The sequence below is a fragment of the Ambystoma mexicanum genome, chromosome 5q (assembly GCF_040938575.1).
Source record: "Ambystoma mexicanum isolate Mex_15411 chromosome 5q, UKY_AmexF1_1, whole genome shotgun sequence".
Lineage (NCBI taxonomy): Eukaryota > Metazoa > Chordata > Amphibia > Caudata > Ambystomatidae > Ambystoma > Ambystoma mexicanum.
In genome coordinates this window covers 916,375,575-916,401,601 of record NC_090933.1, presented here as the reverse complement: position 1 = coordinate 916,401,601, position 26,027 = coordinate 916,375,575, and the positions used below count along the sequence as shown (strand labels likewise).

Here is a 26,027-nt window from a genome sequence, read left to right as displayed (position 1 = left end):
GTTAGGGTCTTGAAGGTAGGCTTAATGAATTTGGGGTGTTAGGATCTAGCTTGTCTGGGCAGCTGCCATGGGCACGTTTGCCCAGGTGTTTGATCCTTAACCATGTCTGCGCAGGAGGGGGTGCTTGGTGCTGTTCTAGATCGTAGTCTATGGTTCCTCTGCCATAATGGCAGCTGCAAGGCAACGTAAATGTGTGTATTAAGCAGTGGGGCCTGACAGGGCCAATTGTTGCTGTGGTTAAATTATTTGGGTTTATGCCCATTGGCCTGTGTGAGGGATGGTGTGACGATGGCCTCAAGCAGTGTTGGGTCAATCGCTTTGGCTGCTGGCAGGTGCTCATTATTCTTGTGCAGCATAGGGGGCGGAGGAGCTGGCACACATTTCTGGTTGCGGTGCGCAGTGTTGTCTCTTTGATGGTGCTAATACGATGTGCGCTAAGTTGGAAGGATAACTTCATGCCGCAAGGTCCGCGAGGGGTAGGCTGATTGCACAGGGGTGTGTTTCTTGAGGAGTGAGTGGGGGACGTGTGGCTATTCCTGCAGTGTTTTTTTTTTATTTTTTTAAATTTTATTTGCATTTGTAAAGCGCACAACTGCCCTTGGGCATCGTGGCACTATTAAGAAGGCTTACTTGGTTACAACTTGGTTGGTGTGGGTGTGTTGTATTCAGGTCAGAGGAGTGTGAGGGGTGAAGGATCGGATATTGCGGGGCTTTGTTAGTGGGCGGCTTGGGTCGCAGTGATGGGAGTGTGGCGTTGAGTGTTGGCAGGCTTGCCAGTTATTGCGGTGAGGGTTAGGGAACGGGTCTGTGATCCGTAGGGTTGATGGAGAGCAGGTAAGAACGGAGTGGGGCAGATGCTTGATGGGTGACGCAGGCATTGGGGGCGTGTAACAAAGGATGCATTTTGCAAAGAAGCACCAGCAGTACAAATGGGTTCAGCGGACTTACCTGCTGGTCTGGTTTGCGGCTAAGTGCGCGTCCGGCATCTGCATCGGCAAGCATCAGAGATCAGCTGCCTTTCTGTTCTGCCTTCTGGCTTCGCCATCCAGAAAAAAGATTCACTAGCCATAGGTTAAACCCCGGGCCAATGGGACGGCTCCTGCAGTTCCACGCGTGTCATCTGTTGTTGCTGCACATCGGGGGCGACCATCTGTTGTTGCTGCAGGTCGAGGGCGGCCATCTGTTATTGCTGCACATCGGGGGTGGCCATCTGTTGTTGCTGCAGGTCGAGGGCGGCCATCTGTTGTTGCTGCAGGTCGAGGGCTTGTTGCTGCAGGTCGGGGGCAGCCATCTTAACTAATGTTAACTAATGTTGCAGGACTAAATTGGTTTCTTCCTCAATGTAGTCAAGCCAGCATGTCAAAACACAAAATGTACAATATCCATCTATCATCAGAAACTGTGAAGCAAAATCGGATACCATGATCCCTTGACCGATGACGCTGATGACACAGAAATATGATCGTACTATAAGCTATATTGGTTTCCATACCATATGTTTGAGCCTACATGTCAACTAATGCTGGAAGGCTATATTTATTTCTACACCATGTATTTAAGTCTGTTCACTGTACATCATACATTTCTCTATGCATTCTTTTTATAAAAAGACTAAGTGTGTACTAAGTTAACTTATCCATAACCAAATTTCAAACAACATACTGTTCCTCCTTTTTCCACTAACCCTTCAACCAAATCTCAAGAACAAAAACAGTTCCTCCTTTTTTTTATAAGCGCTTGACCATTATCATCTGTTCCTTCTATTAGTGACTACCCTAGCACTATATTTCTTCATACACTGTTAAACTTCAACTATATTTACCTAGAAATATATACTCAACCTTGACATAACTCTATTCATTTAAATCTGAACACACAATATATATGTATATGCTTATACAATTATTGTATTGATCACCAATGGTCAAGCAGAATAATAATATAGACCCAAGTAAGATGAACAATGTAACCATCTTGTGATGTCATAAAAATGCATGATGTAACAGCACTATAAGTGGATGACATGGGTCTTTTAAAGCGGCCATTTTCCTTGAATGCTTTTTCGGCATTCTAAACCCAAATCCACTAAAACTAACCTGTACAGATTAACCTTCTCCTGTAAATTGAGATAAAACCAGTTTAACTTGGTATTTAAACCAAATAGAGAATAGTCGAGACTAATATGAACCATTCGTTGACCATCTATTACCTCATTTATTGAAAGTTCTTCTAGAAAAGACTATGGTTTTCCCACTATACCTTCATCATGAATTTAACAGAAGGTAAGTTTTATTCACTATCCATCGATATTCCACCTATTACCCCAATGGCAAAGAACTTTCAGAGAACAACCTAGTTTCCTTATATTGACAGGTTTAAAGAGTCATATCAAGTCCATCTTTAACACCACCAGTGGGACTGCTATACTCGTATAAAGTACCCATCTTAACCAATTATTCTTACATATTTATCAGACACATTAGGATTTTTCATATGGATAAATGTTATCAATTTTCACCTATTCAGATAGAGTTTATGTTTTCCAACTCTATTGGGACTGTAGAAGTGTTTCTTTACCCTCAAGTACATTAGTGTAATATTAAACACAGGTGTATTGTCTAGAATCTAGATCTGAGTAAGAACAATTACTAAAGGATTTGTTTCTTTCTCTTCAACTCATAAATGCAAAGATTTGGTGAATTTCGCTCCTGAAGAAGAGATTAAGTCCTGAAACGCATTGAACCATGGACCACAAGATTATATTGAATGGATGATTGGATTGTTTATTTGCTTTTTCTCAAATATATTTTCTTGGATAAATTAAGATCATTCAACGCTAAACTTATTTACCTTTAATTGACTGAAATCGTATTGAATATCTGAAAGCTAGACTGTTTCCAGCTTGATAGTGTGCTGGGGACAGGAGTCTCCGTACCAATAGGTTACCTCGGCGGATTCTCTCTGTGCTGAACTCTCGGAATTCACCCCCCCTGGTGGAATATCTGTTTTCTTAGCGCCGCTTGGGCAATTTTGTCTTTAACCCTCTCTCTGCTCATTTCATCTCTTAACCCCTCTTGGGCTATTCACTTTTGCACCCCAGCGTAGGATATCTGGGTTCTTATCCAAGCTCTTAACCCAGCTCAGGAAGGTTTCTGCTTCAGCACTAAATGTTTGTTGAGGAAAATTCTGTATCCCACATTTTCGTTCATTTGAATAGCACTTTCTCTCTGAGGAGAGCAGGGGATAGGCTAGGTAAAATCTATTAAGCAAGCTCTTTCGGTCTAAGTCAAAGGCTATGTATGGTGCTATTTCAAATGAGGCTGCTGGGACTCATCTATGTAAAACAAAAGAGGATGTTGGAAGGTTTAGAATTGATCTTAACCTTTGGCGCAGCTCTGCGCAACCTTCCAAACCATCATTATTTAGCCTGCTAAACCATTACGGAAGGAAGAAAGACCATATGCAAATCAGGCTTGGTCCCACCCCAAAAGGGGCAGTCCAGTCTAAACTGGTAGGTCACATCGCTTCTGCACGAAACCACAAGCATCCCACAGACATGTTTCAGCATTATCAGTGAGGAGTAGTTTGGGTCTCTAGGCCCAGCAGGCTCAGCACCCATGTCTGGGCATACTCATTGTGGTGTTTAAATGTCAGCCCCCAGATCAAATGAACTGCAAGGTCATGTTAGGCCCAAAATGTTCAGAAATAGCTTCTCGTCATGGGAAGGCACACTGGCAGACTGAAAAGCCAGAATTAAAAACTTCCAACACTATTAATGTGCTGTGAGGAGCCAGGAATGAGACTTGCACACAAGGGGGTCATGGTTTTGGTCAAAGACATTTATTAAAATAAAAGGGGGTGGGGAAATGCCTTCTAGCCGTGTTCTAAGAGGCGTTTCCAGACCTAAAACCAAAACGGAGGGTCCATCAGTGTCAGAATGTGCAAAGTAAAACCGTCCAAAGTATTATTTTGGCCCTCACAGTCTAACAAATTAAATTCTAAAAAGAGTAATGTCTTTGGGCATGAGTGATTCATAAATGTTCAAAAAGGAAAATGCATTTCTCCAACACAAGTTCCAACAGGATTGAGTTCCTTGTTCCAGAGGGTGGTTCCCTTCCCATGGATTTCTCTTCTCTTGGTGCTTTATTGAACAATATTAGTTCCTTGGGTTCTTTCGCAGGACCTCTTTAAGTCATGCAATTCCTATACAATGTTCAAGGTTTCTTTGCCTGGTGTACTTCCCTAGCAGGGCTTTAGTTTATACACACACCTGTAACTATCTGGTATACTCTCCTGCCAAGGTTTTCACATATAGGTGTTTTTCTTACACCTTTAATTAGCCTGGTATACTTCCCTGCAAGGGCTGTTCTCATGTGGGCTCTGCACACCCCTCCAGACTTGATAGTCTCTTGCTTTTCCTGATATTATTTCTGCCTGGTATATTATCTTGCTAGTAATTCTTTTACATGTATATTGCTTACATTCACAAACTTGAAAGTCTTGCGTTTCTCTAACAATCTTTCTTCCAAAGAAATACTCTTTCGCTCTTTCTCTCTCATATACGTCTTCTTTAATACTCATTCGGTTTTGGCATGCCTGCCAATGCACCCCAGCACCCCTGCTTCCCTTGGGAGTACTCACTGGCTCTGGCGTATTCTACTCCTCCTGCGGAAAGCTGGCAGCGGTCGTCCAGCGCGTGCCTCTAGGGTGCTGCATCAGTTTCTCAGCTTCTCTGCCTCTCACGGTCCCTGCTGGGCTCTTCTACTCTGTGTCTACTGGGCTCTTCTGCTTTGTGCCTTTTGGTATTTCTGCAGAGTGTTTCTTCTCGCGGTCTGCTTCCCTTTCCTTTCTGGTTCCCGAGCCGGTTGGCTCCATGGCTCTCTCTCCAGCCTCACAGTCTCTCGGATTTCACAGAGAGATGCATATTTCTCCCTCCAACAGCGCGCCTCAGTCAGCTGTTCCACTTGGTTAAATCTCCCTGTCACAGGTATGTGCTCGCAACAACTAGCGTGCAGCCTGTGTTCCTGGCCTTGGTCAATCTGTATTACTCTGTTCATTTTCCTTGTTGCAGTTTCCTGGTAGTTATAGGAACCGAATTCCATTCTTTTTGTTTTACATGTAAAATCCGAGTAATTGTTCTTTACAGGCAACTCAGCTGTGGGTAACTTGTGTAAGGAAGGCATGGTATCAACAGTAAGATCTTGGGAGGATAGCTCAGGGGCAACGTGCTCACCTTGGAAGCAAGGCGACACAGAGCAACACAGGTTCGATCCCCGGGTCCGCATCTAGAAACATCTTGGTATTAAGCGTGTTATAAATAACCAATCATATCATATCATATAACGAGAGACACAAGTCACCACAGTTCAAGGGTGTTTACAGAACTTCAACAAGGGTGTGATAAACGCCTAGCTAATCCTAAATCTACAGATGGGAGCAAGATAGGACCACCAAATAATAATAATGCAGTCCCTGTGGAGTCTCATCCAAATAGAAGGGCATATAGTAAATAAAAACCATTGCCAATCCTTACCTCTAAATGCAAATAGTGTTGGGTAGTGTTTATGAAAAAGAAAGAAGTGTTCACAAAAATGGTATGTCAGGATGTTCAGGCCGTTTACCTCCCGTCCCCACATTTTCAGCATGAGACAAGGCGGTTCACTCGAGCATAGCACACTCTCTGGCTTCTGCGGCACAAGGATACAGTTCCATTACCAGCACCAAGGCCTTATGTGCCCAAGTCTCTTTATTGATCAAAGTATCTTGATCCAGAGGGCCTGACATATCAAAACAAACACAAAGTTACTTTCCTCTTACAAGTACTACCTGTAAGAGGCTACATAATCTGCTGTGGGGCCCACTTTCAGGTTCTTTTCTTGTGCATCTGTGGGTGCATTATCTTGCTGCTGCCAAAACTGAATCTGTGTTTGGTACGCTTTAATAGATTTTTACTTTTTAGCCCAAGTTTGTTCTTTACAATGTTATTAAAAGGAAAATCACACTGATTAGTTATCAAGCCTGATTGAAAAGAGCAAGACCGTCCTTTTTGAGTTGTTCACCAATGTCGTTTCACTATACCATTGGGTGTGAGGTTATAACTAGGTTACTCACCGTAGTGACCACCTTACTCCTAGTCCATAGTCCCCTTTCCTCCATACTTATGGGACATTCCTCCGTCCTGCGTGACGGGACCGGAGCACTTTGTAAAAGCATCACAATTTTGCAAAAATGTTGTCCTTCCTCTCTTTTACGTGGGGTACCGCACACAGCCGTAACCCCACCCATCTTAGCTCCGCCCAGCGCATCGCCCATCAGTCCTTTTCTATTGCCAGGTCAGAGACCTTTAAGCAATAATAGAGGAACCTTATAAGAGGGGACAGCAGGCGTATGGAGGAAAGGGGACTATGGACTAGGAGTAAGGTGGTCACTACGGTGAGTAACCTGGTTATACTCCTGCGTCCCGTCCCCTTTCCTCCATACTTATGGGAGATTCCCTAGCACTCCTCACAGGAGCTACGGGTGGATGGAAACCCCCTACTGAAAAAGGTTCTTCAGCACAGCCTGGCCAAACTGAGCATCGGATCTGGAGCTCGGGTCCGAACAGTAGTGTTTACAAAAAGCCGATGGGGAGGCCCAGGTAGCCACTTTTGCGATGGTCTCCCAGGGGACATATTCTTGAAAGGCAACCGCAGCTGCCTTGCCCCGTACCAGGTGTGAATCCCTTTAGGAGGCTGGAGACCCTGGATAGTGTATGACTCCGTAGTACAGGCAGCGATCCATCTGGAGATAGTCGCTTTAGAGACCTGTTTACTTTGTGGATTACCAGAAGTCACTAATAGTTGAGAAGCACTACTAAATTCAGATGTTCTGTCCAGATAGAATTTAAGAGCTCTTCTAACATCCAAGCAATACAAAACCCTCTCCGCTTCTGATGCAGGGTTTGGAAAGAAGACAGGCAGGGGGATTGACTGATTCAGATGGAAATCAGAAACCACCTTCGGTAGGAAAGAAGGATTTGTCTGCAGGACCACTGTATCCTTGTGGAAAACCAAGAAGGGATGATCCACCGACAGAGCTTGGAGCTCACTCACACGCCTTGCTGAAGTAACGGCGACCAAAAAAAGACACTTTCCACGAAAGGTGCTTAAGATATACCGTGGCCATTAGTTCGAACGGCTTTCAGATCCTACGTCGGGTGCGGCTTGCGAACCAGAGGGTAAAGACGCGTTAGACCCTCGAAGTGTCTCTTAATCACTGGATTTGACAGTGAATAAGAGCACTGGTCCATGGACAGATAGGCGGCTATAGCTGAAAGGTAAGTTCTGCATGACAGAACATGAATGCCCGGCTCTGCTAGGTGAGAAACGAAAGACAGCACAGTGTCAATCGTAGCCACCCTGGGGTCCAGATGTTTGTCTAAGCACCAGTGACAGAACCAAAGCCATTTGCTCCTGTACTGAGACCTTGTCGAGGGCTTCCTGGCTGCCTGGATAATGCGCATGTTGTCAGCAGACAGATTGAGATGTTCTGAAGGCCCGAACTCAGGCACCATGCCGCCAAGCTGAACGATTGTGGGGAGGGGTGTCACATTTGTCGATCCCTCTGGTGAAGCAGATCAGGAACCAACGGGAGCCTGATCGGTACACACACCGACAGATGTTGAAGCTCTGAGAACCAGAACCTGGCCAGCCACCACGGAGCTATGAGCAGAAGAGAACAGTTCACTGTGTTTCTCAGCTTGCAAATCGTCTGATGAATCAGAGTCAGATGCGGAAAAGCATAGGCCCTCCTGTTGTGCCAAGGAATCTCGAGAACATCCCCCAGAGAGGAGGCTCCCAGCCATTTCTGGAGGCATACAGAGGAAGTTTCTTGTTTGGCGATGTTGCAAAGAGGTCCACTTCCGGAGTGCCCCAACACAGGAATATCTGTGAGAGGATCTCCGCTTTCAATTCCCACTCGTAGCTGACCATTGTCTGCCGACTGAGGGGATCTGCCATGACTTTCAGCTGGCCCGGATGTGTACTGCTACCAGCCAGACACCATGCCGAACCATCCATTCCCAAATCTGGATGGCCATATCCACGAGAGGAGGAGACTTGGTGCCCCCCTGCTTGTTGATGTAAAACATTGACACCACATTGTCTGTGCGGACACAGACCACCTTGTTGGCAATAACCGTCCTGAACGCCTTAAACACCAGAAAAATTGCCAGAAGCTCCAGATGATTTATGTGAAGGAGTTTGTCTTGGGGCGACCAAAGGTCCGAGACCTGAAGAAGATCCAACGTCGCACCCCACCCCAGAAGGGAGGAGTCCGTCGTGATCGTCACCATTGGAGCGGGATCCTGAAACCCTGCACCCTCAGACAGGTTGCTGAGAGACGACCACCACACCAGGTCCACTCTGATAAAAGCCGGAATCGATATCATCTTGGAGTCCAGATCCACAGCCTGACACCAAGAATTCCGAAGAGCTATTTGCGTCCGCCTCATCTTGAGCCGAGCAAGAGGAAGAACCAATACACAGGAGGCCATGAGCCCCAGAAGCCTCTGGAATCACCAGGCCGACATGCTCTCAGACTGCGCAAACATCTGACACGTGGCCAACAGATCCGCCATTCTGTCCCCGGTCAGGTAAACTCTGCAGTCGATCGTGTTCCAACGAAAACCCAGGAAAGTCAAGTCCTAAGATACCGTCATGGAAGAATTCCGCCAGTTCACGACAGCCCAAGGTGGAACAGGAGCTGGAGGAGAGACTGAAGATTGTGCACGGCTTTCAGTGTTGTGTTGCATATAATTTCGAATCTAGGCATTGTGTTGTGCTGCATAGAATTTCGAATCTAGGCACTGTGTTGTGCTGCATATAATTTCGAATCTAGGCATTGTGCCATGCGTACTGAATTTCCTATCCTGGCACCGCATTTTGTTTATTGTGCCCACTTGTGACCTTCCACACCTAAGGCTGAAACAGCATACACCTGCTACACGGTCCTATTTAGCATAATCCTTGATCCATACCATTACGTGAACCCCCTGGTTACAACTAGCCACCCTTAATCTACCTTGCGACACCTTAGCCTAACAACCCTTAGCGAAGTAAGGGAAGTAACTTGAACCCTTAACTACTCTAATTACCATGTGTAGAAACCTGATCTTCCTAACTACAATCATGGCCTTTGCTACTTATAGCTCTAGCCCCTCCACAGACAGAAACCTGAGACTTAGGGCAAGACTACCTTGCATATATGAACCCAAAAGAAACAGTGTAAATAATACTGTCAGACTCCCAACTACACAGACTCACCTGGATAAGCAAACTCAAGTCACGAAACCCTCAACTCCAACCCCGAGTCCCACTCACTTTCATAAAAAGAAACCCTGAGTCGAAATAAACAAACGGATAAACCTGTAAGCAACACCGCTCCTAGGAATACTTTGTCACTTATTGGATCCCTTATCAACGCCAGATCCATGGTAGCTCAGGCAACTGAAATTGCTGACATATTAAACAACAGTAGCACCAACCTCCTTGCCGTAACAGAAACCTGGCTCCACGAGGCAGCAGGACCCTCCCTGATGCTAGCCGTACCTGACAATGACCAAATCCACAGAGTAGATAGACTCAATGCCAAAGGCGGTGGCCTAGCCATCATCGCTAAAACTACTCTGCCTATCAGGCTCACCACCCCACCTCCCTGTGCTTCCTGCAAAGTACTCTTAGCAAAACTGGAACTCTCCAATAGCCGCACGCTAACTATCCATTTGATCTATACGCCTCCAGGTCCCTTGGGAACCTTCGAAGATGACCTTACCACCCTCATAGCTAACAATACCCAAAACCACTCACAAACACTGTTGCTGGGTGACTTTAACATTGGCTTTAATGAGTTAGATAAAAAAAATGCCAGTTCTTTAACAGCCATCCTAAATGACCACGGGCTTACCAAAAAATTCCTCACCTCCACACAGGTTAAAGGCAGAACGCCTGACTGGGTATCTGAACTTAACTGTAACATAGTCATTACTGACATCATCCCCCAAACATGGACCGACCACTATCTAATAAATTTCACTGCCACACTTGATCTCCTCAGCCCTAAAATTATCCAAATGAGACCATCACTCCCCACCAGAAGTAAAAAAAGACATTACTACAGAAAAACTCATCCCCCTCCTCTTGCCTACCATTAATGACCGGTGAGAACAATACTGACCCAGATACCCTTGTAGACACCTTTAATAAAGCTATGTCTCATGCACTAGATACTATTGCACCACCCAAACTACGCAAAGCTAAGCAAGAAGCCCACCTTAATGCTTGGTTCACACCCCAACTTAAGGACCTCAGAAAGCAGAAAAGAAAACTCCAAACTATATGGCGCAATTCGCCCACTGACAACAATAAATCTAACTTAACCCAATTTTCCAAATATTACAAGACAGAAATTATCAATACAAAAAAAACCTATTCAATGACGGAATTACTAATGCCAAATCTAATACCAAGGAACTTTTTGCCATCCTCCGGGAAATGGAATCCCCCATTCAACCAACTGACACAATCCCCAAGGACAAGATATGGTGTACTAACATACAGAATGTCCTATCGAATAAAATCACCACCCTCCAACACAAAATAACTATTAAAAAGGACTCCCTCCTTCCTACTCATCAACAAGTACCGTTAGCGACCTAATACTATTTTGCCTTTTAGCTTCAAACCTATCTCCATTATCGACACTGAAAAGCTTATCCTCTTTCTGAAACATCTGACTGCAAGGGCGATAGTTGCCCAGCACAAATAATAAAGGACACAGCTAGAGATTTAGCCCTGTTTATCTCGAAGCTCATTAAATCCTCTTTCAAAGCCACACAGTGACGGCCAACCTAAAAGAATCCTGGGTCCTCCCCCTACTTAAAAAACAAACCCTTGATCCATCCATCCCAACTAATTATAGGCCGATCACCACCATACCTTTCCTACTAAAAATCATCGATAGAGTAGCCTATCTCCAAATTTAAGATTACTTAGAAGCTAACCATCTACTAGGCTCGCGCCAATCGGGCTTCCGCTCTCTCCATGGCACTGAAACAGCCTTGATAGATCTTAAAACTAAAATTGAGGAATTCAAGGATAGTGGGAAAACAGCGTTGCTACTCCTACTGGACCGGTCAGCAGCTTTTGACTTGGTGGATCATGCAGTCCTATGCAACCACCTCAAGCTTGCTGCCAATTTCACAGGGGAAGCTATAGCCTGGGTCCAATCCTTTCTAGCCAACCGGACCATGAGAGTCCTTTCTACTTCTACCTGTGCTGATCCCATCCAAATCACCTGTGGAGTCCCACAGGGTTCCTGTGGCTCACCCACTATGTACAATATCTTCACCAAGCCATTGTGCGACAAGTTGGACAGACTGGGTGTCACCTACACAAATTATGCAGATGACACCCAGATCCTCATACCCCTTTCGGGCAACTATGAAGCAGACCTGGCCTTGGTGAATAAAATATACATCCTCATTCAGGCATGGATGGCCACCCACGGCCTCTGCCTGAACGACGATAAAACTGAAATCCTGCACCTCAGATCAGACCATAATCTAACTAAACTCACCCCGGACTATGCCTCATTTAACATTGACAATAATACGATTAAGGTTATGCGAGAGGTTAAAACTCTAGGTTTTTACCTCGACTCAGCTCTCACCCTCAAAAAGCAAGTGAACTCCCTCGCCTCTACAACCCCTTACACCTGTAAACTCATCCGTGCCGCCAGACCATTCCTGTCCAGTGCCAGCTGCCTCACCCTGGCCAATGCCCTTACATCTAGACTGGACTACTGTAACGCCCTATACTCAGGAGCTAACAAGTCGGTCATTGACAAACTCCATAGACTACAAAATAACGCCCTAAGAGCAGCCTTGAATATCCCACACAGAGAGCATATCTCCAAATACCGGACTGAGGCCCACTGGCTAAAGATAAAGGACAGAATCTTTCTTACAACTATTTCTCTCACATCTAAATACCTAAACAATCAAGCACCCCCTTACCTAGCTGAAAAAAAAATCAACTGGAGACCCTCAAACCGACCGACGAGATCTGCCAACACCTTCTTACTCGAAGTCCCTAGATTTAAACTAACCACGGTGGGTGGATCTAGCTTCCCTGTTAAAGCTGCTCAATCTTGGAACATACTCCCACCTGACCTTAGACGCCCATTACCCTACACGAGATTTAGAAGTAACGCTCTCAAATGGCTGCACAACAACGATATGTAATTTCACCCCTAGCTGATCATGATACACATATGTTAAGACCGTATTCCTCTAATGCCGACCCACTTTGACCTTGTATGCACTGTATCATTTATATCATTTGTTGTAAGTTACCTCTGTTTGTAATAGCCTATGTCAGGCACTGTAACTAAGTTTCGAGTCTACTTGTACTGTTGCGCCCAGCTGCCCAAGGGATTGGCGCGCATTATCAAATAAATAAACAAACAAACAAGCAGGCAAGGACTGCTTAACAGCCAATCGTCCAAATACGGATACACATGGATACCCTGAAGCCGAAGATAAGCTGCGATAACCGACATCATCTTCGTAAAGACATGCAGTGCCAAGCTGAGGCCAAAAGGGAGCACTCAGAACTGGAAGTGCTCCTCCCCAGACAGAAACGCAGGTATCTACGGTGTGGATTCCAGATCAGGATATGCATATATGCATCCTGAAGGTACACCACACTGAGCCCATCGCCCTTCTGTAAAGAGGACTTTAACTGACCAGGCGTGATCATCTTGAATTTCTCTTGGGGTAGAAAAAGATTGAACTGGGAACGGTCTAGGATGGTGCGCAGGCCAGCCTGGTTGGATTTAGGCACCGTAAACAGTCGGGAGTAGAAGCCCTCTCCTCGCTCCCCCAAGGGAACGGGTTCCACCGCTCTGAGATCGAGTAAATTCTGGATCTCGGCTCTGAGGGAGGGTGGCCCAGACTGCTGGAAGGGAGGATTGATGGGTGGGGTTGGGGGAAGGGGTAGGCGGAAGCCCGCCCGAGTGAATGACAAAACCAAATGCGTCCTCCCACCGGGCAGAAAACCCTCATTTCGCTATTTTTTTGGTGCCGGCACCACCTGAACCTGAGGAGGCGGCTGAGGAGCGGGAGAAAAACCGACTCCGTTGCTGCCTTCGGCTGGAATTTCCCAAAGGGGTGTCAACACTGCAGGATTTTCGATCTAGAAAGCCCCTGAAACCAGAGGATGGCCGAGGCTGCGACAATGATCTGAGTCCTATAGGGTGGTTTTACCAGGACAAACAAGGACTTGGGGGTCTGAGTGCTGTCCTTCGTTTTGGTCAGCTCCACGTCCATTGTAGAATGAAAGATCTCCTTGCCATCGAAGGGCAGATCCAAAACTTTATCCTGCACCTCCTTAGAGAACTTGGTGGCGTGCATCCAAGCCTGACGAGAGGTATCCACGCCAAGCATAAGGCCCCGGGCCGAAGTGTCGACATTATGCGCCGCAGCCTCCAGCAGATCTTGTGCCAGGACCCTGGCATCCGACAATCGTACCCTAAAATCCTCGAGCTTTTCAGCGGGAATAAACTCCTGAAACTCCAACAGACCTTTCCACATTTTCATATTCGCCCCCGCCAACACCAGTTCTGCACTGGCTTAACGCAATTGCAGGGCTGAGTTAGCAAAAACCTTCCTACTAAGGGAGTCAAGAAACTTATCCTCTTCGGCCAGGACCTGTGCAGTCGTCGTAGAAGATGCCACGGCGTGGATTGCAAAGTGGCTGCAGCCACTACCGTGGAGGAGAGGGGCGGACATGACGCTAAGGTCACCTCTTCCGAAGAATGGAGCCTGTAGCGCGCATCAATTTTCTTGTTCACAAACAGTCCACAGTGTGGTTTCTCCCAGACTCTGCGGACCTCGGCCAAAACGTCTTTCTGCAAGAACAAGCCGGTGTCCTCCGAAGGAGACAAGGTGAACGCCCCCGAAAGCACACCCTCAGCGGAGCGGGTGCCTCGGGTACTGGAACATCCAACAGACACGCTGTCCTGATCGCCCTGCCTGTCGTCCGACAGGTCTGGATCAGGCTGAGCTGCATCAGGCACTACAATGACCTTGTCCACTCGGGACAACGGAGGCAGGGGTGGAAGAGTCGGGGGAGGCCCCGCACGCAAAGGCGGCGTTGGCGGAACCACAGGAACCGCAGGTGGAACCGACGGCGCAGGCGGGCATATCTCTCTAAACAAGCCTCGAAAGTACTCCTTCATAGGGTCGGAACGCATAGGTTTTTGAAACTTGCCGAAAAAGGCATCCTCCGCCGACAATTTAGGGGCGACCGGAGGAGGCTTCTCATTAGAGGATTAATTCCAGGGACACAGGGGAGAGGGTTGCCAAGAGGGCCCTTCCCCAGTGGTGTCCACATAATTCAAGGGCGCCAATGCTGCAGGCAGTAAGACATTGTGCAGTAGGGACATCCGAGTGTTCCAGTCGTAAACTGGACGAAACGGATGTGCACAAGGAAACCGATGTTCACCCACAGAAACAAACCCTACACCTAAGGCGGATGGCGTAGTTGTAAGGGATGTCTCCAAAATGGCCACCGTGGTTTTGGCGGGAACGGCCGCCATTTTTTCAGCACCTGAGGAGAACTGCGACACATCTGGAATTGAGGCAGGGGTCCCCACAGGTGGATCAGGGGTCTTCATTTTAGCCTTAACACAAGGAACCTCGGCCGAGCCGGTACTGTGTGGCCTAGGAAGTTCTATAAGTTGACAAGGGGGGGTCCTGGGAGTCTCTCTGCCAGACATTAGTCCTTGTTACGAGAGACTTACCCAGAGTATTTAGCTCACTATCTTTCACAGAGAAGAAATATCCCAAACATATCAGTCTTTGTCCTGCCCTGGGGCAGTCCAGCACCGAAATGCTAGGCAATTCTCCTCTGAACAAGAGTACCAACAGCATCCCGAGACACGTGTTTCGGTCTGGTAGGACCTCATCAGTAGGGAGGAGCTGTGCCTCTCTAAGAATAGTGAGCAAGGGGTCCACGTCTGGATTCCCCATGTAATTTAGGGTGAGACCCAAAGTTACTTGAATATGCAAATTGACAAGGGGGGTCCTGGGAGTCTCTCTGCCAGACATTAGTCCTGGTTACGAGAGACTTACCCAGAGTCTTTAGCTCACTATCTTTCACAGAGAAGAAATATCCCAAACATATCAGTCTTTGTCCTGCCCTGGGGCAGTCCAGCACCGAAATGCTAGGCAATTATCCTCTGAACAAGAGTACCAACAGCATCCCCAGACACGTGTTTCGGTCTGGTTGGACCTCATCAGATCAGTAGGGACATTCTAATAGCCAAACTAGTAGTTGCAGGAAGGACTGCAGCAATGCCGGTAAAGGAGGAATTACAGTTCAAAACCTCACTCCTTGCCCCCTCAACAGATCTGGAGTCACTGCACGAGCGGGAACGATGAGGAACACCTCTCAGAACTGTTGGTCACCTTAGCCTCTACACGAGGGACCTCGGACCCGAGTCCGGTAAAAGCCTCTTCACGTCGGGCCTCGAACTTCCGTTCGGTATCCGCAACCTCAACTGAGGCCTCAGGGTGCACCCCGGTGCTTTTACGGGAAGCTCCAATCAAGTAGGCCTCGGAGCAAGCTCCGGTACTCCACGACTCAGTAGAACTGGGCCTACAAACAGCCCCCACAGCAGGGGCCTCGGAATGTAATCCGGTGTCAACAGGCCCCTTACGGAGACCCTCGGAGAAAACTCTGGTACACTTTTTAGGCCTAGACGGCACCTCAGGGCAAGCCCTGGTAACAAAGCTTTTGAAACTCCTCCCAGACCGGGAAGACCCTGGGAAGGAGTCCCCTGGCCGTGGTGCCCTGAAAAGTAAAGAACTCACTGGGCATCTCTTCTTGTCGATGAAGGATTGAAAATGCGTAGGGGGAGTGCGCTGAAACACCTCCTCCCACCGCTCTAACCCGGAGTTGAAGCGCCCAGACCGAAAGGGAATCGTATTAAAAACACGAGTCCCACCGGTGGTCAGGACCCAAACACTCTAAACAAAGAGGATGGGGATCCGCCCTAGCAAAGCGTCGCTGACCGGAACAACAATTTGGAAAGTCTAGCTGAAACAGCATAGACGGACTATTAGCAAGAGCCAGCGAGGAGGAAATTGGAAGAAAAAACCTTCCACAGATGCAAGTGTGTCCAATCTCGAACGAGCAGAGAAAAGGACTGATGGGCGATGCACTGGGCTGTGCTAAAATGGGCGGGGTTACAGCCGCGTGCAGTACCCCGCGTAAAAGAGAAGGACAATATTTTTGCAAAATGCTGCTGCTTTTACAAAATGCTCCGGTCCCGTCCTGTAGGACGGAGGAATGTCCCATAAGTATGGAGGAAAGGGGACGGGACGTAGGAGTATTATCTTTACAGCTATCTAGAATTTTGGATGGCTGTTCATTTTTCCCCCCAAGGCCTAGGAGTTAATTGTATTCACCCTTATTTATATGTGTATCTTATGGAACGAAAGGATGATTATTACAACAAACCATTACATACTTGGGCATTAAGGAGACATCCTCCCTAGAGCAAGGCAAATAATGTGTCTCATCCCACGAGGCCTCTCACTCGCCTGGGCCTTCACTCTTCCCAGGTGATCCTCCCGCAGAACACTACCACCCCAAAGTCGAGATCAGGAAACGTCTGCCTTTCCCTGGCCACCCGGGAGGATACTTTAGGCAGAGTTTTAGTGAGGCATCCATAGAATTCATCACATAATTCGCAGTAGAAATGCGGTCTCCCAAGTGAGATGATCTACGGCACAAAGTGACATATGCTCAATGGTCTTTGTACACAAGCCTGTCAAAGAGCTGGTTCAGACCTCGTTGAGAAGCTTGACCCTTCAAACAAAGATAAAAGCTCAAAAGGCATTGAAATATGTAACTGCAGGAAAATTAATATAGGTCTGCTAGTGAAAAGATAGGTGGCAAGTATCAAAAGGAGCACATAAACTTGTTATCATCACAGATATTACATATAAAGCATTACCTCAAAACTACAGGTCTGAAAATTGTGCAAGCTCGTGCACCCTGAACCCGGAAACGTAAAGATGCGAGTGTCAATACAGATGTGATCACATTGAGGCAATGAGGATCAGCAACAGCAAACTGTTGGTAGAGCTGCAGAACCTGAATCATGGATGGGGAGCTGAGCTGAGCCTAGAAATTAAATGTTGGTCACCCTTTCAGAAGGTTCCCACACTAAAGGAATTTTAAGTGCATTTAAAACCTGCTTGGGCTTTTAAAAAACAAATTGGTTGGAGAGAATTTTAACCTCCTTCACAATCTGGGACTTGCTGGATGATAGCATGGCTAGTGAGAAAATACTTCAGCTAGCAGGTAAATATACCATGTCTTGAGAAACAGAGACACATGTTGAAGAGGAACAAGCCAGATATAGGCATGGGAGAACTACGCCATGAGCGGATGAGATGAGCGTGGCTCTAGCCCTGCTTGAAAGCCAGGTATTATCCAGTTCTGGTGACATGTGCAATGCTAGATGATGATGTGGCACAGCCTCAGAGAGTAGTGGAAACTCAAGAATGAAACTGTACAGTTCAGTGGATCCTGAGATGGTGTGGGGAAAGGAAGGATGACCTACAGGATCTCTTTAGTAAAAGACAATCCAAGCTCACAGAGGGGATAGATGTCAGGGGCTTTCTCCGTTTACCAAAAGGAGACATTTTAGTTTGATAGCATGATGCAAGTCAGGGCTCCGTTTTCTTCGCTCAGCTTTTTTGCATTTGGAAAGAGCCTTTGGTACATTCGTCCCGTGTTGTGTGTGCGTCTGATTCCCAATTTATGCGTTTCATTGACAGAAACTTGACAGAAAACAGCTTGTTCATGCGTTTTTAAATGTATTATATATTAGGGAAATGTGTAATGTAAGAGATTTAATGCAACCACATGTTGCTGTGTTGAGCTAGCTGAAGGGAGAAATAAAAAGGTTAAAAGGTTGCGGTATAAGAAGTTCCCATTTTCAGAGGGACACCCTGAAACTTGAGGCAGACGTTAAAACTGCATTAGTATACATTTGTACACATGCTAAATTAACACTTTCATGAAATGCACAGAAGGAATAAAATAAAATAATGTCTTCTTAAAGTTTTGAAAAAACAGAGTCTAAAACTTTAAACAGAGAATTCTGGAATAATTGAAGGATACTATCTGAAAGGAGAAAAGCAAAGGAAATAGCAAGAACGAAAACAACTAAATACGAAAAAGCAGAGTTTCAAAATACAGACTGCATCAAGTATTACTCATTTTAGAAGAAAAAATAACTAAGGCTCTTTTTTGTTTGCACGACTGTTGTGTACACATGATTGATGTTTCAAAGAATAATTCTCGATTCTGAATTCTCTAGCAAAACGGTGCATTAAAAAAAGATCGTGGCTCAGCTGTCTGCAATTATTGAGGAAAAGCAATTAATTGATTAAAGAACTCAAACATTACAAGAACAATTCTCAACATTATTACAAAAAAGCTACATTTAATGTGTCTTGATTGTGCAAACTGTAATGGCATCCCCAGCTCACAATGCTAATGCAGAAACCTGACCTTCCATTTTGACCAAAACATGAACCGCAAATTAATTCCATGCATTCCTTGCATCTAAGTAGAACAAGCAATTCAAATGTTTCCCCCCTTAAGTTATAATGCTCAACTTTAATTAACAATAAAAAAAAAGATTTGCGGAAAATATAACAACAAACATAAAAAAGGCACATCTCAAGCAGGCTTGATATACGTTGACATTGTGCCATTGTATGAATAAGTATCGATATAAAGAAAACAACACACTTAAGGGGGTGGATTAAAATAGGTTTTCCTAAACGACGCCAAAAGCTACAATAAACAGAGAACGGGGCATCTACAAGTACGTAACATGTGATGGATATGACTTTAAAATATGTGCATTCTTATTTACACAATCAGTACTTCTCAAAATAATATATATAGGACTCAAAAGAGCATTTATAATTATTTCAAGGACTATTCATTCGCTTGTAAGTAACAGCCCCAGCTTTTTCAGAGCCATTCAAAGATATATTTTCACAACCGGATAAAGGGAAATTCATTGGGAGGTGGGGGTGCAATCCCGCCCCTCGCTCACCATTTAAAAAGCAGTCATCGTCCCCATGGAACACTGAGCTGCCATGCATTGGGAGTTTCCGCAACCTGCAAGATGTTAACATGGGCGGGTTACTTCCCCAGGAGACCTCATGGGAAGGGCCACAGTCAGCTATAAAAACTAATGGATCAATAGTAGCTTAGAAAGAACCGGTAACCAGAAACAAAGTGCACACATTTGAAACACTAAGACAAGTTACATTCCAAAAGCCCAGGACTGGCTTGTTCAGTATACATTCCGGATTCACAACTTTTGAATCCGCTCCTGAAGGCACAACTTCATAACTGGGGTCACATTGTGCAGACAGCCAGGTGATAGAAGCTAGCACTTAGGTGTCCTTACTACCCATTACGTATACCAGGCTTTGTTGGACAGAGGCTTTGCCAGTGTGAACAATCTTGCCCGAACGACTGCCCGTAGACTCTGAACAAGTAGAGCCACATCAGCATGGCAGTGTGCACCATACTACACTCCTGCCCCCAGGTTCGGTATGCCAAGTCGGCTTACATCAGGCCCAGGGCGCAAACAGCCCCATTCTTTCCCAGCTCGTGCTTGGATAAGGGTAGTCTGCTCGTCAGCTTGTGTACTCAACGATAGGATCAGATATCTGCGGTGCATGGGTAGGGGCTAATCCACAGAACAGGAGCAGTATTTCAGGAAACACTTGGAGACCTTTCATGTCTGCAATATTACAGAAAATGTGTAACAGTGTCCTTTTTCCAGCAAGCTCCTACTGGGCAATTTGGTCAGGTGTTAAAGTAGTGTTACTTATACAATAAAATGCATATTTTATTATTGAAACATGCAGCGCCCAAATGTTTGGTCAATAAGAAGATATAACTTAAAATGCGGTCTATTGAGTTTCAACCAATCCATTAAAGTTAGCAGTTTTCAAGATGACTTAGTCCGGGAGGATAGCTCAGGGGCAACGCATTTGTCTTGGAAGCAAGACAAGGCATAGTAACAGGTTCGAATCCCGGGCTCGCATTATTAAATGCGTTGCAAAAGAACAATTATATAACAAGAATGAACGTGTCATACCCAGATTGCGAGATTACCACATTCATTTGCATAGTTCAAAATTCCTTTAAATTCTGCAATTATGATAAGAAAGTAATGTCTACTGTTATGAAGCAGACACAAACATTTAGGTTCTGCATGGCAAGGACACTAACAAAGCTCTTGTATGCATCTTGATGGTTTGCATGACTAAGCAATATCTGGTCATGTTAAGAATTCACTAGTGATCTCTAGTTTCCTCAGCATCTTGCTGCCTGGTTCAATAATGCAACATACTGGAATGACAGAGGACACCATGCACACCAAGATGCATCCTCATTTGCCATCAGGAAACACCTTGTATGACTTAAGTGAAAATGCTTGGCTGGTTCTACTAGAGGCCTGACCAATCTACTTAAACAAATACCGTGTTCACTGTTTGGCACTTTCAAGCCCAAAGCAGGTACCTTGATCAAGGAAACTTAAGAAGAGCTCTTAACGTTTTCTTCAAAGACTTTTAAGTAATGTCAAATTAAGTAATGCAGAAGAACTGACCCACATCTGGGACTTGCCAGACAGACCCATACCTTGAAAGTGACAGTTGCCTTTGTACAATAGAATCCCACAGAAACAATTGGATCTTTAAGCGGCAGGGACTTAAGATGTGGCGAGTTTCCATCATCAAATCCGGTGTAGCCTTCTTCGCCTTCATTTTCATAACTTACAATAGCAGGCACGAAAGACCATGCCCACGACACCCATCCCTGCTGATCATCTTGCGGCGAGTACACATCTTGGGTATTAAATTGGCCAGGATACTGTACTTGTGTACCACCTGCATCTTCTCCACCTGAAAAAGGAAAAAGGGGACTGTCAATGCACTGAATCAATGGAAGCTTGAAACGGAAATGTTTGGTTATACACACCATGAAGGAAATGATCAAAAAAGGGCACAAACTATGTAGAGAAGTCATACTTAGAATTTGATCTCAGCCAAGTATTGTAATCAACACACAATACAATTCCACTATGGAGAACACCATCACAAAATGTTCCTAGTACGACTATGACTTTCTTGCACCAAATTATTGATAGTTCTAAAAGTATCCAGGATGTTTTGTCCCTATAAATCAAAAAAGCCATTACTTTTGAAATGATAATGCATTCATTTAACAAAACCACAAAGTGTAATGGTTGAACACAAGTGGGGGAGAATGACTGCTTTATAGGGCTAAAACTGCAAGTAGATGTTTTAAACACATGTGTTTACTAGTGAATGTTTGATTCATTTACATGCTGGGTGCAGGATTTTCTACAAGTTAACTTCGGGTAGGTACATTCCATTAAGATATATATCAATAATGGTGTGTAACCAGACCACTCACACAAGCCTTTTCCAAGTGTGTTGCTTAGATGCAAGAGCTGCAATAGTCCATGTTTACAGGGGTCTGTCTGTATTGGTGTCTTCTATGAAAAGCATACAAACATACAAAACACTCACAAATGTCTTTGTTGTATTATTCAAAGAGACAGCATGAACAACACAATAAAAATACTATTCGTCCAGGCAACCCATACACAATATTTATAATGTATATGACCACAAGTTTCTAAATGTACATTGATGCTTTCCGGTGAAGTCTGCAATTTTAAAGACATGCTGGTCTACACTGCAAAACAGATGACTTGGACAAAATCCTACTTAAAGAGAAAACTATCAGAGAATAACGTTTTAACTTTTTTTTTCTTTTTTTAAACAATCAAAACTTAAGGGTTAAAGGATTACATAAAACAAGCATTGGCAATGCCACGAGTTTGGGATTTAGTGTAGGCATGGGAAAGACAATTGCCAGGCCCAGCCGTAGTGGTATTGACTGGCCAATGATGGTAGCGGGTGCAAAATGATGCGAGTACCTGTGCAGCTAATGGCAGTGCTTGGCGAACGACTAATACTAAACAAAATTCAAAACTGTTGGATTTGCCAATGCTGGTTTTAAACAGGACTTCAGTGAAGGGAGCGCAGAGTGCTCATAAACCGAGTGGCTGAAGGCAGTCCTGGTTAAGACATTTTTATTACACCAGTAGTGGGTCTATAACTCCAATTAAGTCATTAACTTTCAGAAGACTGGCAATGCTGGCAGGCACTTGAGTGCAAAGTTTGATGGGTGCCATGATTGAATGTTTCAACTGTAAATTCAAGATTCGGTCGAAATGAACTCAATTTAAACAATTGTTTCAATGTGTTAATTATATAATGAATATTAGGGGAGCGTGGCGATGAATCAACTAAAATTGATTATCCAAATACCCAAATGATCATTCGCACTCAATTTTCTACATTAGTTTTCAGTATCCATCGTTGATCCTGGTCTGGGATAATCAATATATATGGTAATATTCAACAGAATCCACTTCCTGAACGATGGGACACTCATATAATCAAGATATTTGAAACATCGACAATCCAGCTATTGTAGAAATGTTTGGACAAAACCGGAACACTCCTTAAGGATCAACTAAAACGCAGTTCCATCAAACAGCTTGAATTCTTGATGAAAAGACAAGTCAATATTACAATGTGGGCTGTATTCACAAAGGAACACCCGCGTTCTGAGCACTTTCATTGGTTTCAGGCACTTCCCTTACCGGCTCCCCGCTCCACCTTCCCATGAGCACCCGTACAGATGCCTATATGGGTTTTATGTAAAATTAAAGTAAAACTTACCTTTATCTCACTGTGCTATGGCCCTCAACTTGGGCAGCAGGCTGTTACCTACAGGGTGCACCCGCCACCTCAGGGCATATTGTCTCAATATTATCAAATCCATAGACTTCCACGTAGTCGACAGATCTTATCACAACCTACACTGTGCCGGCATAACAAAGAGTTCCTAATCAAATGAAGAATGATCCTTAACAAATGCCCACTGGATTCACTTTTATTAACTATTCAGGAATAGACGGCGGACATTGGCAAAATAGAGTTAGAAAATGAGGAGACCAAAAGCATACTATTCCACCACAAGCAGGGGAATTAATTTCAAGAGGCTCTTCATCATATTAATATTACTAGAGGAATACCAGACTGACCTACACAAGACAAAATTGATGAAATTCAAGCATGATACAACAGATTATCAGTTTGGTAGAGTATACAATTAGTTGGAAGATAGACCACTAGTAACAAAACGGATTTCTGAGCAGACAAGCGAATAGGATCAATGTGGAATCTTCAAGACCATCAAGTTCATCAACAGACGTAGAGGAAGAAGCAATACTGGGTCCACAAAAACATTCTTCAACAGCAAGCACCAGTTCTATGTTAATGGTCTTTTTTCAGACAAAAGATTATACATAGAGGGAGAAAGAAAAAAGAAACAGCCAACAGAGTTCCACAACAGAAGAAGAGTTTGTAATTAATCTCTCCAGCTATAATATTTCCAACCAAGAGTAGCTTTGTACCGGCAACAAGCAGCTCTTATTTTGACATCTTTATTGATTGAGAAATTCATCAGAAAAATGGCATTAAAATTACAATTCACAGAACCCCCCATACAAGACATACCCATGGAAGAATACAAAGAACACTAAGGTAAAAGCACATATATAGCTACAGTTCAATCCAACACACTCAGCATTCTCAAACAAACTGTACACATAGGCCTAAGAATTCAGTATGAACAGAAGGTAAGGTATTCTAATATTTCTAAGCATGAATATGCTATTATGACCAAATTAAGTAAGACCATCTACTGACCATCAAACCGGCAGACAAAGGCGGTGGTATTGTAATAATGGACAGTGATACGTACATAGTAGAATGCAAGCAACAGCCGGATGATATGGAAACGTACAAACAAATTGGATTTTGATCCGACTTTCTCAATACAGTCCAAAATAAAAGATTTTGATAGAGACGGAGAAACATGGTTGGATAAACAATAATATCAAACAATTGTTCAAGAAAACAGCCAACGTACCCAATTTCCTACTGTTTGCCCAAAGTGCACAAACATCTTCAACAACCACCAGGTAGACGTATCACGGCACAGAATGATTCCATCTTCGAAGAAATATGCATCTACATATACAATACCTTACAACCTCTAGTTATCCAGAACACACATCATATTAAGTATACTACAGATTTCATAAACAAGTTGGAGACAACTGTGTTAAGTGATCATTATTGCCTAGTTACACTTGACGTGACATGTCTTCACACTAATATTCCACAGGAGGAAGGCAATGGTGCCATACAAAAGCAGTTACATTAATATCACACTAGAGAAGTTCATCACAGGTTTTTCTGTGATCTACTACGTTTTGGCCTACACAACAGCTATTTCAGAATCAATTGAAAGGAACATCCATGTGGCCACAGTTTGCTCCATCCTATGCAAATACATTAATGCAAAACCTAGAAGATGTAATCCTACAATCTGCACAATGGTTAAAGGGTGGAACAGCATGGTAGAGATACATCCATGTTGTTTTCATTTTATGGCAGGGCTCTGAACCAGAGCTAAACAATTTTCTCACATTTTTGAATTCTATTCATAACACAAAATTTACATTCACCATTGCAGAATCAGTTATCACATATTAGACACCAATGTGATGTTACTTCCAGGAAACAAGTTCAAGTTCACGGTTCATCACAAATTGACAGATAAGAACACCTTACTTTAATGGTATTGATTAAATCAAAGACATCTTGTGCAAAATCTGCCTTACTCACATTTTTTAAGAGCTAGAATATGTTCACACGTTAATGAATTTCACAGAGAAGCACCTTTTTTGCAGCATAAATTAAAATCAAGAGGATACCCGTGATCTGTGGAAGAACAAGCTTAAAGAAAAGCTACATTAGTAACACAAGAGGATTTATTACAGTACATTATCAGATAGCCCGAAGAATCAGAACTAGTTTTTCCCATTACTTATGGACCAGAGGCTCATCAGATGGTTACTTTAATTTGGAAACACAAGAGCATATTGCAAATAGAACCCTTGCTACAAAGGAGCTGTAGATCATATTCTAAAATTGCATACAGAAGACTCAAAAATCAGAAAGAATATTTGGTGCGAGCTGACATCTTGAAAAATGAGGATTCTCAAACATATCTACAACCTCCTAAAATGGGAACTTTTCCATGTCTTCATTGTATGTACTGTAACAATGTAATGCCAGGAAACACATTATACCAACCGCAAACCAGAGCAAAACTACCTCTAAAATAATATGCGACCCGTAACTCCAAATATACAGTGTACAGTTTAAAATGCCCATGTGGAAAGGTTTGTGTGGGAGAGACCACAAGATCCACAAAGAAACAGGTCAGTGAACATAAAGGAGATATCAGGAACAACAATTTTAAATCTCTGGTAGCTCAGCATTTTGTTTGAATAACACCACAAAGTTTCACAGCTAAAATTCAAAGTGTTGGAAACCATACAGAGAAATCAACGTGGTGGTGACAAACAAAATAAAACGTTTAAAGAAGCAAGTATTTTGGATTCATAAGCTTCAATCTATGTATCCTGCTGGAATGAATGAAGAATGGAATCTGACTTGCTTTTTGTAATTGGCAAATAGAAATACTATGGTTTGAGGACTATGACAAGGGTTTGAGAAATGGTCAATTTAGGATGCCGCTGGATATACAATACTACTTAATGGGATTCTACGCAATATCAAATCATCATCTATGGATGTATTTTGTAAAACATAGACAGTAGATTGAGCAAGTGTCCATGAGGGACAGGTTAAACATTTGTTTAGCACCTAGGTGATAACAAAAACTATAAAGGCAGGAAAGGAT

The 26,027-nt window shown here is 44.1% G+C and overlaps 1 protein-coding gene across 9 annotated transcripts in view; it reads right to left on the bottom strand.

Moving 5' to 3' along the window:
* Positions 1–26,027, bottom strand: part of VPS13B (vacuolar protein sorting 13 homolog B) — a 3,421,660-nt gene that overhangs the window by 2,786,417 nt on the left and 609,216 nt on the right. For all 9 annotated transcript variants that reach the window (XM_069621427.1, XM_069621422.1, XM_069621424.1 and 6 more), the window contains exon 8: positions 20,790–21,052. In XM_069621427.1, the coding sequence (XP_069477528.1) occupies positions 20,790–21,052 (263 nt within the window). The remainder of the gene's footprint in view (positions 1–20,789; positions 21,053–26,027) is intronic.